General features: G+C 42.7%; 4 protein-coding genes across 7 annotated transcripts in view; all 4 read right to left on the bottom strand.

Moving 5' to 3' along the window:
• tmprss7 (transmembrane serine protease 7) overlaps positions 1-16,185 on the bottom strand; it is a 154,136-nt gene that overhangs the window by 19,911 nt on the left and 118,040 nt on the right. For 2 of the 3 annotated variants that reach the window (XR_011603279.1, XM_070985696.1), the window contains exon 1: positions 2,138-2,654. The exons of the other annotated variant lie outside the window; for it this stretch is intronic. Coding sequence is in view for 1 of the 2 variants with exons in the window: in XM_070985696.1 (XP_070841797.1) it covers positions 2,138-2,146 (9 nt within the window). In the remaining variant the exon portion in view is untranslated. Of the gene's footprint in view, positions 1-2,137; positions 2,655-16,185 lie in introns of those variants that run through there. 3 annotated transcript variants of the gene reach the window in all.
• Positions 3,078-5,314, bottom strand: c1qtnf9 (C1q and TNF related 9). The gene is made up of 3 exons (XM_070986044.1): positions 4,913-5,314; positions 4,753-4,815; positions 3,078-4,564 (listed from the first exon to the last, which is right to left on the bottom strand). Exons 1-3 carry the CDS (start codon positions 5,097-5,099, stop codon positions 3,795-3,797), a joined length of 1,020 nt encoding a protein of 339 aa, XP_070842145.1. The 5' UTR covers positions 5,100-5,314; the 3' UTR covers positions 3,078-3,794.
• tagln3b (transgelin 3b) lies at positions 6,263-9,976 on the bottom strand. 2 transcript variants are annotated; one of them, XM_070986047.1, is made up of 5 exons: positions 9,622-9,976; positions 8,634-8,857; positions 7,603-7,777; positions 7,393-7,495; positions 6,263-7,305 (listed from the first exon to the last, which is right to left on the bottom strand). In XM_070986047.1, the coding sequence occupies exons 2-5, from the start codon at positions 8,811-8,813 to the stop codon at positions 7,164-7,166; spliced, it is 600 nt and encodes a 199-aa protein (XP_070842148.1). In that variant the 5' UTR covers positions 8,814-8,857; positions 9,622-9,976; the 3' UTR covers positions 6,263-7,163. The 2 variants fall into 2 exon arrangements, with proteins under 2 accessions (XP_070842148.1, XP_070842147.1); XM_070986046.1 differs by having other exon boundaries at positions 8,634-9,166; positions 9,622-9,899.
• Positions 10,397-15,732, bottom strand: abhd10b (abhydrolase domain containing 10, depalmitoylase b). The gene is made up of 5 exons (XM_070985705.1): positions 15,616-15,732; positions 14,986-15,172; positions 13,583-13,694; positions 11,984-12,121; positions 10,397-11,862 (listed from the first exon to the last, which is right to left on the bottom strand). The coding sequence occupies exons 1-5, from the start codon at positions 15,707-15,709 to the stop codon at positions 11,521-11,523; spliced, it is 873 nt and encodes a 290-aa protein (XP_070841806.1). The 5' UTR covers positions 15,710-15,732; the 3' UTR covers positions 10,397-11,520.

Raw genomic sequence — 16,185 nt, 5'->3', positions numbered from 1 at the left:
GCAAGTTTTTATGTCATTTTCCATTCTCTGGCTTAACTCTGAGACAGACGCAACCACCCTGGAGCAACACCACCATTCCTTTGTAAGCTGTCACTTTACTGCTAGTCTATTTGTCTCGATAAATGCAAAGCTGTGAGGAAGATGTGCTTCTATGATGCCCCAAAACAACATCGCACAGTGTTTTAAAGAACAGATTGACTGATTAGCTAAACCAGTGTGCGTAACTAGGGTTCTGTGAAACTTAATCTGAACATATGTTCAGCACAGGAGAAAAAGTTCACTGCACGTTGTCTTTCGGGTGAAATGATTACTTCAGGTTTGCGGTTGTATAAACTTCTAGATTAAGAAACACTTCAAAATATTCAGTACTCTGTATTTGAATCCATATTAAAATCGTTTTAGCTTTGATGCTCGTTAGCTGATTTTCTGACCTGTTTCCGGGCAAAGATTAAAAGTGTCAGCAAGAAAAAAATCTGCTTTGTGAGGGAACAATGTGTGGGAGTGGGAGTGTGTATGTTTGTGTGTGTATAGCCTATTTCTCCTCTACCCCAGTAATAATCTGATTAGTGGAGCTTTACCAGTCTGTGTTTAGGACTGGTTTCATCTACACATGATAGCCTAATCAGGGAGACAACTATGCTATTCAGCACTGACTGAGAGTGACACCCAAAGCTTGTAAACAGCCCACCAACTCGGGGGCTACTTGCGCAGTGCGCACTCTACAGTTTAAGGGTCAAATTTAAGAGATAAAGGCTGAAATTCCACCAACAGGATCCTTAAGAAATACGTCACCTCTTTCCAGGTTACATGATTTTGAAATGGACAACATGTCCGGTCAGGATCGGGTGACCACACACACTACTGGTTCAGTCTCATTTTTGGTCATGACCTAGTTCCTCATTTTTTTGATGTGGCAGGAGGAAGAGGATTGGGAGACGCCACGCCTCTTTCTATAGCGCATGGGAAGTACAGGTAGAGGCCAAAGAAGGGAGTGTCACCACTCTCACACGGGCAGCCACTTACCTGATCTCCTGTGGTCTGTCATAGAGACAGACAGACAGAAATCTAACACCACACAGTGCACAAGGCTTAGAGAGGACAAAACACCACTGAGCCTCGTTGTCAACAGTCAACAGTGTAACCTAACAGCAGTGCAACAATAATCAAAAGGCTGCTCCATCAACATTCAAAAACCAGGAAACAAAAAGGTTCTCAAAGGCTCAAATCCACTAATATTATATACACATCTGAGACTCATAAACATTGGTTTATCAGTTTGTAAGCTTGGAATTAGTTTTATTTTTTATTTTTTTGATAATGAACGCAGTATTTCCTGGGTGCAAATGAAAATGGCTGGTTAAACTAACTTCTTCACTCTGTGGACTGAAGAGCAAATAGGAGGAAAATAATCCAGAATAAGTTCATAAACTGCACGCACAGCCGTCATGAGGCAGAATTACAACTGTGTAAGAAATGGCGAGTAGCCTAGAATAAAATTATATTGTAGCTGTTTAGCCCTGTTGTAAAAATGATTTTTTTATATCCTCCATAAAGCAAAGCTGATCCTTAACAATGACTGGTCTACACACCACAGTTTGGCTCTACTACAAAGGTCCATCTGTGAGCAAAGAACACAAGTTAATTAATTGTGACTACAATTTCATGATGACTTCTACAATAAGTGTAGCTGTGTCAGTGGTAGCTGCTGTGAGAATGAAGTGAAATCTGAAAACAAGGAGCTATGAAAGGAGATTATGCTGAGCACTTTTCTAAGCTCATCAAGAACTCGGGGCCAAACTGCTTATTTATTTCTGCATTAATTAACTTTCTTTGGCCATAAAGCTCTTTGTAGTCGGTGGCCCCCTACCCCTCCTTCGCCAACTCCCTGCACAGCCTGGCATCTCCCACATCACTATAACAACCAGGGCTGTAATGCACTACAATAACCCCCTCTGGTCCCATTTCAACCAAGATCACAAGAGGGAAAATCAATGCAGCTGTAACGTGATCCAAGAGTGATATCAATAATTTAAAGCATTGTTTTTTTTTTGTTTTTTTTTTTTTGTTTTTATGATTTATCACTTGTATTGAATAAAATTGGCAGTCGTTGCGCAGTTAACAGGAAACTTTTGCTCACCCTGCTCATAGTCGCTGATGTTTTCCTCCTGGCTTTTCTCCTCACATCAACAGAGCAGCTGTTTTTGTTTAGCCATGGTGAAGGAGCCGGGGTTTCTCTGAGGTCCGACGGCTCGCTGCCTCGCACTCCTCGTCCCGTCGCAGAAACATGTCGGGTACAAAAACCACGACAAGTGCGCTGCCGCTGCTAACTAGTCCCCCCGCAACATACTGAGACAAATGGCTGGCTGACTTCTTAGACACACCGGGCTAGCAACTTGAGCTAGCTCACGAGCTCACTGACAAACTTCTTCTAGATTGCGCAAGCTCTGCGTTTTCTAATTTCGCTTCCAACGACCGGCGAAACCTGCTGATAGTCAAATATGTGCACAAAATAAACTCTGACTCATCTGATTTCTTGGGAAATTGCTCGAAAAAAGCTCACAGTTCCGCTTGCGATTCCAATTAAAGCAGGTCTTTCTTGAAGGAGTGAGCTGCCGAGCATCATTAATGCACTTGTTGCAGTGTTTGCGAGGGGCGGGGCTTGGAGAGGTTACACTCGAGGTTACTGGTTTACCGCAGCGTGACCATCGGCTGACAGCCAATCATAAATCAGTATATGACTCCGTGACCGTGAAACCACGCCCACCGTGGAAACCCCTTCATTGAAGAAAAAGAGATTACAAAAAGAAACAACACAGCTCCGCACTTCCTGCGGTTGTTTTAAAAGACAAAAAAAGGACCGGACCTACCAGTTGGTGTTTCACCGTCTTCCTCGTGTCATGTTAGTGTATCATGCCAAGACAATTATTCCTCGCGTATTTCTGGTGTGTATGCCCATCCCCAAATACCAGAGGAAGAAACTGGATGGTTTAGTGAATGTTTCTCCTTATTGTTACACAACAAACAGGCCAGAAATAACCACAAAGGTGTATTAACATTAACATGTGGCAAACATGACGCAATTCCTCAATTTTTATGTTTAATGTCTTTTTTTGTCTTTACAGGCTGATGTAATTTAAGTAGGATCACACAGTCAAGATACAGCAATTGATTAAACCTCACAATACACATACAACGGCTGAAGTGGGAGAAAGATCAGACTCACGCACAAGTAGCAATACAATTGTTTTAAATCCTCTAAATGTTACTGAAGTATGTAAGTATTAGCAAAATGTGCTTCAAGTATCACAAAGACAAATACTCATGATGTAAAAAAAAAAAATAAAGTGCCTGTGGGTTGTTGGGTTATTACCACCAATGCACAAATGTGTACGAGGTATTGTTGGAGTTAGTGGAGATGGAGCACTTTTGAATGACTTTACATTCCCTGGGTAGTTAAATCTACAACTGCTATTTGTATTTTATAAGCTTACCATAATGTATGCTTTGCATGTACAATCTTAATCAGCAAAGTAGCCACTGTGTAGTCAAATAATGCAGTGGAGTAAAAAGTATTAAGTAACAGAATGGAAATACTCAAGTAAAGTACATGTATATAAATGTGGAATCAAATACAGTTATAGTTGATTATAGTTGAATAAATGCAATTAGTTACAGACCACCACTGCACAATGCATTACATGATCAACTACAGTTTAGAGGAAGGCTGAGCACTCCTCGCTGATTCATTAAAAACATTATTTCACAGCAGCAATTAGAAAGTTATTACGCCTAATTTAAACCTCAAAGATTAAGAATCCAGAAAATGTGGTGTCATCATCTTCATCAGCAAAGAGCCCATTGAACAGCTCTCCCCCAGCCACCTGCAGCCACACCTTGTCCCCCATGTCCAGGTGCAGCACAGCGCCCCCTGCTGCCTGATCCTCACTGCTCTGGTAGTTATCTGTGGTGTGGATGATCTTGGCACCATTCTTCACGAGAGCCACCTTCACGTTTCTGGAGAAGACGGTGATGTGGTAGGTGAAGAAATAGGCTCCTGCTGTGGGACATGTGAATCTTCCTGTTTGTGGATCGTAATGGTTCTGTTGATTGTAGATAATCTTGTCAAACCGGATCGGTGCATGAGCTGTTGGGAGCTTAGTTTGTGTTGTGAGTCCCACAGAGAAGGCGCTTTTAGAGATAACAAGTTCATCTCCCTTCTCACCCTTATCACCTTTCTCTCCTCGAGTCCCCCTGTCCCCACGATAACCAATATTGCCTTTGTGACCTGGAACACCAATTTCCCCCTTAGCCCCTGGCCTGCCAGGGGGTCCCAGCGGTCCCTGAATGCCTCTGTCACCTCGAAGGCCAGTTTCCCCTTTGGGACCCTTTGGTCCAGGAGGCCCAAATTCGCCTTTAGGTCCTTGGGGTCCAGGCAGCCCGAGTTCTCCCTTATTTCCTTTCAGTCCAATGGGCCCTTGGACTCCTTGGGGCCCCATTTTCCCAGGAGGCCCCCGTTCTCCATTATCTCCTCTTTTTCCTTTGAGCCCCACTGGACCAACTGCTCCTGTAAATGGCAAAAACACATTACACTTTCCAATCCTTTTATACTCAGTGTCTGCTACTCAGTACATACATATTCCAGAAGGACATGTAAGGTAAAATAAATATATGTATATGTAAAGTATGTGCAAATAAAAAATATGCAGTACATTTCAACACAGGTTATTTTATGTTTATTCTGAAGATACATACCAGGCTCCCCTTTGTCTCCCCTGTGGCCATCATTGCCTGTTTGTCCAACAGGGCCAACTTCGCCTTTAAATGCATGATTCATGAACAATTATTCTAAATTGCAACACTGAGGATTGAAACATATGAAAATGTGCATTGAGTCAAGCTCTTCTTAACTTACCCTGATCACCTTTGTCACCTTTCAGTCCATCTCGGCCGTCTCTGCCCGGTGCGCCATTGTGTCCAGGGTCCCCTGGTATTCCAGGGTATCCACAAACACAGCCTTTATTTGGGGTTTCTTCCTGTGCAACACACCTGACCGTCAGTAGAAGGACCAAGAGAGTGACTATAAACCTTGTCTGCACCATTGTACCTGACGCACCCGTCTTACAAAACTGATGTCCCGCTACACACAAGTTTTTAGACTAAAACAGGTTCAAGCCAGTGCATAGTGTGCCTCATAACCACATACTACTCAAATGTGAACAAGCAGCATTTAATCTTTAAACTGTCTTCAAACAAGTGTGTTCAAGAGGAGCACAGTGGAACAAAAGACAGCCAAGATGCCAACCAAAGAAAACATAAGTTGGACTAGAACTTTGGACGAGAGTGACCACAGGCCTCAAAGGCATTTCATTGGTCTGACTGTGTTTTTGGCTTACTTATTGAGTCTGGCAGTTACACATCACCTGTGCCCCCTTGCATGCTTCTCCTGTCTAGTTAAGGCTAATAATAAGCATAGACTCAGAGTGTATGTGAGGGCCAGACATGGCCTCATAGTTTCACATTGGCTGCCTGCAGTGAAGCAAACACTTAAACTTGAGTAAATGATTACGTGCTGCCACATCTGCGTTTTTAATTGAGCAATAATATTAGCTGCTGTTTTCGTCCAAGATTTAAAGGACAACACTGCGATGGACTCCGTTAATCATTGGATGCTAACAAGCTAAATTGAGAATTCATGCGTGCTTTTCTCAAATGTGCTCTTGACCCCATAAACTGGATCACTGACATAAAATGTGACCTTTGGTGGTCCAAAGCCCAACCCTACCTCTCTAGAATGCCTTAGACAAAGGTCTCTGCTTATCTTAATGAGACTGCCCTTCAGATGGTATCTAGATGACGGATTTTAGCTTTAACCACATTTGGAGTGGACAAAAGCTTTGCAAGAGAACCGTTCCCAACTATTCCCAGTAAAATGCAGTCTAATTTATCAAAATACTGTATACTAATATCATTTTATATTATACTATTTTAGAGATTAAATATCTCACTCAAGGCCACTCAGCAACGCAGATGTTTCTAGCACACAGGCTTGACCCAGGACTATCTGGTAGAGGAACCCTCATCCTACTCATTATGCTGAGCTGCTGCCTCTTTATTAGATTATGTACAGTGAGGACAGACAGAAGGGATGGGCGCAAGGGAGGAGCTGGAACAGTAAACCAAGATAAGAAAAAAAGCAACACTGAGCACACAGCATACACTCGACTTCAAGATAGCCAGCTTGCATTACACAGACTGACACAAATACATGTTGACATACTTTATTTCTTCAATGATTCTTCTCACAAGCCTCCAGATATAAATATATTTAAAAAATATAAACATGACAATACATAAAAGTGCACATTCAAGCAATGTCTTTACCTGGCACCAGAAATGGGAACTTCACTATCATACATGTTGGCTACTGCACATTTACTTACTTGGACATAAAGTGGACATGTCCTGGACAATGATGTAATCAATAAAAACAAAAAACACGGGCATGGCTCAGAATGAGTGAAACTCATTTAAAATTTGAGGCCAGTATATTAGGACCCAGTCTCTGTCGTCCCATAACCAGGCACAACGTGAGGTTGATTTGGTTACAGAGGATACTGCAACAAGTCTTCAGACAAGACAGCAGAGACATTGTTAGTCGTTCCATTAGGTTTAAGGCTAAATAATTACACAGGTACAGACCATCCTAAAGCAGTAACCAGTGATAAATGTAAATACATGGATACATAAATACAAGTAAATAGCATACAACATGCTGTCGTAGTATTTCAGATCTGAAATCTGTTTAACACTGATGGCTTACTTTGTATAGAGATTTTAAACATAAAGCCTCTATAAGACCAAATTGATGTTGAATGTCTTTGAGTTCCACATTGATCAGCTGGACATGGAAAAGTGAGCAAACAGAGTTAACGAAGCTAGAGAGGGAACAGCACATGACAAAAGGGAGGAGAGGAACAGGAGCTTGAAGATGGGGATCTACAGCGTTTGACATCAGAACACTCTGTTTGGGAAAGCAGCAGTTCCAGGGAACTCGAGGTTAACATGGCAGGTGCTACAAAGGATACGAACATTACGACTTCTGTGGCATTAGTAGAAAATTAGGTCTGGAAGCAGGGGTGCGGGTTAGCTAGTAGGTAGGTGGTCTACATGATCTGACGGTGCATACCGTAGCCCGTCATACCAGCCTGGGAAGCCCCACGGTTGCTGCCCATCTGCAGGCCGATCAAACTCTGGCCTTGGCGGAGCTGCTCTTGACTGAACTCTCGTCGATATCCCTGGGCTTTCCTACACATGTACAACAGTTACAATGTGAGGCCGAGGAAGGTGAGGCACCGTAAGCATGAAGCTGCGAAAAAGTGAGATTTGCTTTACCTGTGAAACCAGTCTCGGTCTCCTCTGTAATGACCATCGTCCTTTGTGACAGCCAGACTCCCCAGAGCCATAAGAGTTCTTTGCACTGCTGCCATGTCCTTTCCTACAGCCGGAACAGAGGATAATGTCGTGAAAATGGCATATTTTAAAACATAACGCAAATACCACTTCAGAAGTAGATGGAGCGAAAGTAATCAGAGATAAAATCACCTTCCCAGAGGTCTACAGTTTGAAATATGTCAGTGGTTGTGACTCCATAAGCTTCAGCTGCTTGCAGGAACTGAGAGATCTTCTCCATTTGTTTGAAGGCCATCTGAGTCTCCGGAATCTTCTTGATGGGCTCCTTCCCCCTCGGATAAAGGCTGTTGATAAGCCTACAGAGGATCTGAGACAAAGGGGGTCAGGAATCTGGCCTGATCACATCAAACTAACAGCGACCACACCAAAATGACAGTTAGTTCAACCTAGCTGTCATGCTGCAGTGCCATAACTGACATGTTTGGTGCAGCAGCTTCCTCTCATCTTTCCTTGTCAATTCCTACTTCCATCAGTGATTTAAAGCACTTCCAAGAATAGCTGTTGTCATGCCCGAAGGGAAGGGGTACAAAAATGCATTTGGATGCAGCTGTGAAAGCTGCTTCCACATGTGGGAGTCACTGAAAATGCAACGTGTTTTGTCTGTTGAGATACTTGCCGGTGCGGAAATTGATGTATCTGCCAGGTCTAAGATGGATTTGTCCGAATGATTTTTAAAGATTAGCGTCAGCTGGCCGACACTGCGGCACAGTGCAGGGTGCATTTTGAAACAAGCTAATTAGGTTTTACAGCGCTACACATTTTCAGTGTGGAGACAGAGGAGATTTCCAGTAAAGACTCCCAGAATGACTCACTACAAAATTTTAGATTTGCAAAGTCAAGGACCACAACAGTTAGCAATTTAAAATTCACTCCTTTGCTAAAAATGATTTCTCAATAAGACAAAACGGTCCTCTTTTCTACACTTTCAGCTCAGAGTGATGACGATGTCTATTATTTCATTTATCACACATCTCAAAACTGAAAATTCACTCCAGTAGTATTTACTGTAACTTTCAAAAATAAGAAGGCACACAAATCTGACTGCTTATTTCAGTTTGGTTTTTTTTCCCCCTCGTGGGCTCTTTAAATCTGACAGAGCTAGCATATCTTTAAATAATTCAATTGTATCTTCTATTTTAAGTGCAGGTAGAGCAGCCACTCACTGTGCCATCCATCAGCCACTTCTGGAAGTTCTCTCTGCCCGTCTGCGGCTTCTCCAGGTTTCCTCCACACTGTGTAACTATCCAGTCCACCAGCCGCTGCTCCAGGTCTGGGTCGTACTTCTGCTCAATCTTCTCCTGCACCTCTCGGCTCAGTCCATAGCTGGGCCCTCTGTTCGCCATGGTGGCACTAGTAAACACTCTAGTATGTGGTGTATATTATAAACCTGAAGAGAACAAATGGTACACATGAGGCTGAAATATAATTACTCTGTAACTACTACATTCCTATAATATACCTCTTCTGGTATATTAGTGACTGTTTTGCATCCTGATTAAATGGCTACAGGACAACTACAAGTCTTTTTAGAGATTAAATGTCCCTATACAACTCAGCTCTCCACCCAGGCGCATCTCTGGAGGCTGTAGCAGGGAAGGGTGTGGTCCCTGGCTGCTGTCCCGAACATGGACAAGCCCTCTTTTATTGCTATGGTAACAATCAAGCCTGTTTCCGGCACGCTGTCTGCTGGGATGCGCTGCAGGAGAGGATGGCTCAAGTATGACCTCCAGCAGACATTCATCATGGCGCAAATGAAACAATCAAATGCATTTTCATGAAGTTTGTCCTCTTACAAAGCACGCATTCACACAACGTACAACAGTTCTATTTTTAGTTTAATTACATTACGTCAGTCCCCTCTGCCGCAAATAAAAGCTCTGTGTTAATTCTTCAGTTGCTTTTCTCTCACTGCGTGTGCTGTTGAACGCATTACTGTTAAATTAAGTAAATTCAAATGAAGTCCCGCCGTGCTGTTACATCGCACTGCTACGCATTCTGCAGCTTTTTAACAACATGAACATTTTACAAACCCAAAGGCAACTGCGCAAAGCTCGCGCGGCAGCTGCGACACCGCAACGGTGGCGTAAACATTACACAGAGTGTGTCATGCAGTCAGAGCAGCTTAAGTCAATACAGACTACGCGCACTTACTGAGGAGGAGAGCGGTGAGATGTGTCCGTGTCACTGCGTTTCAGTTCCGCTGAGCTGGGCAGGGCTGAGGATGCTGAGCTGCTGAAGCATCCATGAAGCGCAGCGCGGGCGCGTCGGGCCAGGCTGGATCGACTTTGTCCGGGAGGGGCGAGCCACTCGTTTTATACGCCAGCTCCTCCAGGAGGGGTCCCTAGAGGCTCTCAGCACAGAATGCGACGTGACACCGCTTCCGGACAGTGGTCACTGTAGTGCGCGCGGGCCTTCAGGCAGCACAGAGTGACGCTCAGCAAACCAACGCACATGATGGAGCCAAGTATTTTTTTTTTCTTCTCTTGTCTGAGGTCAAACCTGCATTAACCCACCGTACACAATATTAAAATTTCCCCTTCTGCCTCATTTTAACAGGTAGATTCAGTGACTGGCTCAGTGGATGCTGTCTCCCTCCTGATTTGTTATTTTCTGTTTTCTTCTTCAGAGACTTCGGCCTATTGTTCCTCAAAGCATCTGAAGCTTAGTTTCACTAATGAGAGCCATTTCTCTTTACTTAATGAATCATAAAGCTGTTTGTGGTGGACAAATTTTGAAGCAAAATGCTGTTTGCAGAGTGCTGTGGGTCAATATGGGAAGTACATTGCCTTATTTTATGCAGCTAGGACAACAAAACCACAAAAATGTGGAATTACTTACAAAACATTTCCTGCAAAAATACGCTTTTGTAAAAAAACAACACAATGTTTTTTTCAGCATCTCATCTGCTTCCATTTCAGCAGCCATGCTGTATGTGCCCATAAATTGCTGTTTGATTATAGTCTTGACACAAAAAAATGACTGACTACGCAGCTCAACCATGAGATAAAGGTCACCGCTGCAGTAAAGTGGGGATGAGAGAGTTAAGTGGTTGGTTTCGCCCCATTGAGCATAGTGCAGCTAGTGGCCAATTACATGTTAATAATCAACAGTCCAGCGGCTCCATTCAGCAGGCCTCTTCATGGCTAAAGGCCAACAGGTATGGGGAGTCATGTAACACAATGTTCTGCTAACAAAAATAAACCTGGGATGGCTGTAGTCTACAACACTTGATGGTTTTGACCCACTATACAGAGCCATGAGTCAATGTGTTGACACACTTGTTTAACTGCTGGGAAATTGCGTTTGTTCAGAATTTTGTTTACTCCATCTCGATTTGAAGATGAAATGCCCTTATTTTGAAATCCTCATGTTATCTGTTTAGTAATCCTCGTGTTAGTGTTTTAAAAATGTACAACTTTTGTGAACATCGTAACACACTCACACCTTAAAAGTGGTTTCTGTAAGGCAGCTCTCAATTTCCTACAATTGTAAATACTTCTAGAGCTCAAGTATTATGTATGAATTTCATTATCAGCGGATATCTTAATTAATAAAGACAGGTGTTGCTTGTCAGCTAACGATGCTGTGATAGTTGTGGCAACAAACTGAGACCTGCACTCTTTTGTGCAGAGGTTTTATTGGCCAAAATGGGTGAAAAGTGATTTAAAAAGGCACAGGAAAACTATGCATCTAAGTAAAGAGGGAAGGGAAAACAGTCAAACAGTATGAACAGTGGCAGAGACAGCAGCAACAGCAGACCTAACAAAGGCCAACATAACACTCCATTTAACAACTTGAAACACTTACAAATGCAACCTGAAGATATAAGGGAACGGCTAGCAGGAGAGCTCCCTTTCAATATAGTTTGCACTGTAATGGCGTGTCGAAATGACAGATGGAATACGGGGAGAACTAACAGATGGATAAAAGGTCATATTTGGCAGAGAAACATGCCATTGTTTGGTAATTTTCTTGAGGGTTGACTTTCCAGTGAACAGTCCTTCTCTCCTTATCTCAGCAACCTCTCAAGCTCACTCCCCCATCCCTTCCTCAGACCAAAGTGGTCAGCTTGTCTATGAGATCGTCAATAGTGTAGACCATGAGCTTGATGTCGTCCTTGTCGGACATGCGGTGCTGGCCATGTCGCCGAAGGATGACATCCACATCAGGGCTGAGGACGCGTTCTGCAACCTGCATGGAGATGTGCCAGGGGACGTCCTCATCTTTGAGCCCATGGATGAGCCGTACGGGGCAGGTGATGGGGATGGGGCTCTGCAGCACACAGTGATTTTCTGCCTCACGCAGGAAGTCCATGCTAAACTTGTAATGACCATCCTCTGAGTGTTTGGTGGGCACTGTCCACTCCCCCTTCTCCTCAAATTCCTTGCGTGTCTGAGCAATCAAACGCAGACAAATCCAACTCAGAAAAACATCTAAATCAAAACGACTGCAAAGTGTCAGGTGAAATGCCAAAAAATGTGATATATAAGTGACAATACTATAATGTTCCTACCTCTATAGGAAGAGAGTTGAACGATGTGACGATGTGATCGGCGGCAGTGGAGATGCCCACAAGAGCTGCAGTCTTTTCTGGTCTCGCAATGGCTGCCAGCAGCATGAGCCAACCGCCTATACTGGAACCCACCAGTATCTACAAGTAAACAAAAACACAATAAATAGACTGTAAATCAACTTATTAATAAAAAAAAATAAGAGCCTCATGAAAGGCATTCCACAAAGACTCAAGCTCTGTAATCATGGCGGTGGAGGAGTAATGATACCAAACATGTAGCACAGTGCCATCTTCTGGAGAACAGGTGGAACATAAAAAGAAAAATACATTCCATTATTGATTCTGCTGTTTGACCTACTTCTTTAATTGGTTCTCTAATAAATCCATCTTTTAGCTATTTGTTGAGTGAAACTGAGGTTTTGGGGTTTAGCCTTTATTGCTTAATCTCTGCTTGTGTAAAGTTAAGCTTGATGGCCATACAATACAAAAATGTTAAGTCCCATTCCTCCGAAAAATGTGTTCTGCTTATTCTTGCTTCACTGGGATGTTTGAGCTTCACAGTGCAGAATGACGCCTGTGATATAAGTTTGACATTAGAACACTTTGCGAGTTTAACACAGAGAAGTACAATCAGGACATTGTGACATCAAGTGGCATCTGCAGTCTTGTACGCAGTGGTCTGCTGAAACTGTGGAAGCTCTGAGAGGGACGGACCTCTCAGAGCCTCTGTACACCATCGAGGAGGTGGGTGAGAGGAGGATGTTAGCCAAGCTGACATCGATCATGGACAACCCATCCCATCCCACCCCTCGCATGAGACAGCAGGGAGCTTAAGCTGCTCCTTCAGTAACAGGCTGCTGCATCCATTGTGTACGAAAGAAAGCTACAGCAGGTCCTTCATCCCGACAGCTGTCAGGCTGTCTAACTCGAGCATCATGTAAAGCAACACCGTGTTGATGCTGTTCCCATTTCTACATCATAAACATACTGTTTTCTGCACTACTGGTATCTATGCTAATATATGCTCACATTATCCAGAACATCTGGTGCAATACAATTACATCTTGTGCAATTTTTAATTTGCTGTATATTTTTTTAAACTGTGCAGTACTACAAACACTATTTATTATCCATATTGGCAACAGTATTTTTATAAACTACATAGACTCGTGCAATTCAATGTTCTTTTTATGCAACAGCATTTCTCAAGTACAATTCAACATGGCACTGGAAGTTTCTTCCTAAGAATATTGGCAATAGTGCCTGTACCTTCCTTACTTTGACCCTTCTATGACACTCTTCTATGTACTTTTCAATACTTTGCTGGCTGTAACGACTTAATTTCCCTGGGTGGGATCAATAAAGACTTAGATCTACATGTTAAGATGTTCTCCTTCTGTGACTCACATGAAAAGCCAGGCCAGCGCATGAATTCTGACATTAAGTCACTGTGTGCAATGAAGAGAAATGAATAGCTGACAGGTTCTCAGGAATCTGATCATTTGAAACCTGTTCTAAAGGGGACCAAAGTTTCCACAACCGCATCGATCACTAACCATCTGTACCTTGTAAATGGGTTCGACCCTACGAAATATTTACCTGTGGCCCCTCCGCTAACTCATCCAACACGAAAAGGACATCTTTTTTCCAGGTACCAATAGTTCCTTCTGCTAGCACCCCCTCTGAGGCCCCATGTCCTGTGTAGTCAAACCTGGGAAAATATAAATAGAACAGTCTGTGGCCAAGGGGATCAGAGGGTACAACAAAGGCAAACCACAAGACCCCAGGGACGAAGTCTTTATCTTCTTTCTTAGACATTATGAGTACAGTAAATCAGATATATACCACACCGAATGTGGGGATGAGGCCTTTGAGTATTCAGTATGATGGGACATGTCTTTTACATCCACCCACATCAGAAATAGAGGCTTTGCGGGTCAATGTGAGGTTTGAAATCGTTGGAGGTATTGTTAAAACACTGAAATGTTTCATTGAAAATTCTGAAAATTAAATGATAAATTTGATTTCCATGATTAATTGATATTTATGGCCTGTCACACATTACCAGCTGGTGCTTTTGTGTGGTCCCCATCATTGTGAGTGAAATCCTTGGGGTTTTAAATTTTGAAATTATTGAACAGAGCTCATCATGTCTGTAGAAATAAAAGATCCATCTCAGTGAAAAGACCTCTCCTTGTTAGAACTCAGTTACATTCAAGAGGAATACAGCAACAGACGTTTTGTACGAGCAAAATCTGCTCGACATAACCAAATGTTGGCAAAATCTGACAGCATTATTTAGAACAAACATGATTTCATCTATTATTTATAGTAAGATTAATGGCATTTTTGCTTAGTCACTTTTTCTGCTGTGCCACTTAATGTAACTTAATCATATGGTGACCAGGTCTTTTCAGTGGCAATCTCACAGAAACAGAACCCTTTCCTTTTAACAACTGTTTTATTATCTTTCTATTTGACATCTTCTTATTGTCTATTTGTGCTTCTCCTATTGCTGATCAAGCAGAACGGAACGGAAGAGGGAGTAAATAGCCTCTCTGCCATTGTTGAATATGGTCAAGGATATTCCTGTAAAACACTAATCAGTTTCAGATTGACTGTTAGCAGCAATCTGTGGTGGGAACAGGCACATTAATTGAGGCCTTCTTAGCAGACACAGCCAGAAAAACCAGCCTGCATCCAGTTGACGTGTTTTTCATTTGTGCTCCATGCAGAAATGCTGTAAACGCACTTCAGATCTCCTGCGTCGCATGCATAGAGATTAGCTAGATTAATACTGAGCGCGTAAATTATATAGTTTTATAGTTACTGCGGGTGTTTCTAACTTTTTAAAGATTACAAACAAGACTGTGAGCATCCAGAACCAATGCTGCACATATGGGATATGTATGTATGTTCTGGATTTAGAATGAGATTATGAGCATGGCATGGTTTTAGCGTGCATCCTTCTTCCTCTTCAGTGGTGTATTTGGGTGACTTACCTAAGGTATGAGTGGCCCAGTGACCTACAGAACTCCTCCAGTGATTCAGCTTTCTGCCCATTCATGTTGGAGCCATACCCTGGGAGGAAGACCACACCTGGACTCTTCCCCTTCACTCTTCTGTAGGCCAACTTTGGAAGGTCTGGTCGTGAAGCATACTGAACTGTGGACTTGTGTCTCCTGTCTCCTGTTTTACACAGTACAAAGGATTATGGCTACAGCTAAACGTGTTATGTACATGATTCACTGCACCGTACATTAGCTAAATTAGATTTAGATATGCTGATATGCTGAATACGAGATCACATCCCATTTTATAGGATCAGGCTTCTCTAAACGCAAAGTTTAAGACCTCACATGGGCACCAGAGAAACAACGTGGGTACTTTTACATGTGAAACAAACATGCCAAGAATATAAGAGGCTAATTAAAGTCGCAGAGTTTGAAAATACTACAAGAATAAACGTAGACGGCGCAAAAACAGTCACAGGCGCAAACACGTTTACGAGCCCTACATTTTTAAGACGACGCAGTCTGTGCGCCACACCCCCCTCCCTGCCTTTAAATCCCCTTGTCTGACACTAAAACGTTGTGAACTAAATTGAGCCTAAAGCGCGGACTCCAACAAACCTTCCAGACGCTTTGAAGACAAAGCTGCGAGTCCTCCATTACTTAATATCTGTGAAAGTCCTCTGCGGCAGGACCTCAGCGCGACGGCTGCCATACTGCTCCGCGACCCACTGAGGACGTATCGCGAGAGTAGCATCAGTGAGTCTCGTTTACTCACAGCCCATCAGTTGCAGTCTGTCTGTTCGACAACTACAGCACAGCTCGTCCTTAATATTTATTTAAGTTGAATTATTACATTCTTGGATAAATATCATAGACGCATGAATGTGTATGTAGCATTTTCATGTTGTAGTTGGTCGAGGGCCAGGTTTTATATATTGCTGAGCAATTTAATCAGCACAATTCATCATATATTATACACTGGCCATACATTTTGCATGCAAAATCTTTAAGTCACTACAGCTGTCGGACAATTAAAGTAGAGTAAAAGTAGACAGTAAATGTAACAGCTATATCCCCTCATGTGGCATTGCTTTGCCTTTGCAATCATAAGATAACATTATTATGACTTTTTAAAAACATATCTGTCTCTAATTTGTACTAAATCTCTGCACTTCAGTTTCATCTAAC

The sequence above is a fragment of the Chaetodon trifascialis genome, chromosome 18 (assembly GCF_039877785.1).
Source record: "Chaetodon trifascialis isolate fChaTrf1 chromosome 18, fChaTrf1.hap1, whole genome shotgun sequence".
NCBI lineage: Eukaryota > Metazoa > Chordata > Actinopteri > Chaetodontiformes > Chaetodontidae > Chaetodon > Chaetodon trifascialis.
Note: the sequence above shows the minus strand (reverse complement) of the source record. Positions and strands in the feature narration are given on the sequence as shown.

Coding starts and splice junctions, on each gene's coding strand:
- c1qtnf9 (XM_070986044.1), bottom strand. CDS start 5,099: ATGGTGCAGACAAGGTTTATAGTCACTCTCTTGGTCCTTCTACTGACG. Junction 4,816..4,912: donor AGGTGACAAAGGTGATCAGG/GTAAGTTAAGAA, acceptor ATGCATTTAAAG/GCGAAGTTGGCCCTGTTGGA. Junction 4,565..4,752: donor GGGAGACAAAGGGGAGCCTG/GTATGTATCTTC, acceptor TGCCATTTACAG/GAGCAGTTGGTCCAGTGGGG.
- tagln3b (XM_070986047.1), bottom strand. CDS start 8,813: ATGGCGAACAGAGGGCCCAGCTATGGACTGAGCCGAGAGGTGCAGGAG. Junction 7,496..7,602: donor AACTGTAGACCTCTGGGAAG/GTGATTTTATCT, acceptor TTCCGGCTGTAG/GAAAGGACATGGCAGCAGTG. Junction 7,306..7,392: donor GACCGAGACTGGTTTCACAG/GTAAAGCAAATC, acceptor GTACATGTGTAG/GAAAGCCCAGGGATATCGAC.
- abhd10b (XM_070985705.1), bottom strand. CDS start 15,709: ATGGCAGCCGTCGCGCTGAGGTCCTGCCGCAGAGGACTTTCACAGATA. Junction 15,173..15,615: donor GTCTTCAAAGCGTCTGGAAG/GTTTGTTGGAGT, acceptor TGTGTAAAACAG/GAGACAGGAGACACAAGTCC. Junction 11,863..11,983: donor TCAACTCTCTTCCTATAGAG/GTAGGAACATTA, acceptor TTGATTGCTCAG/ACACGCAAGGAATTTGAGGA.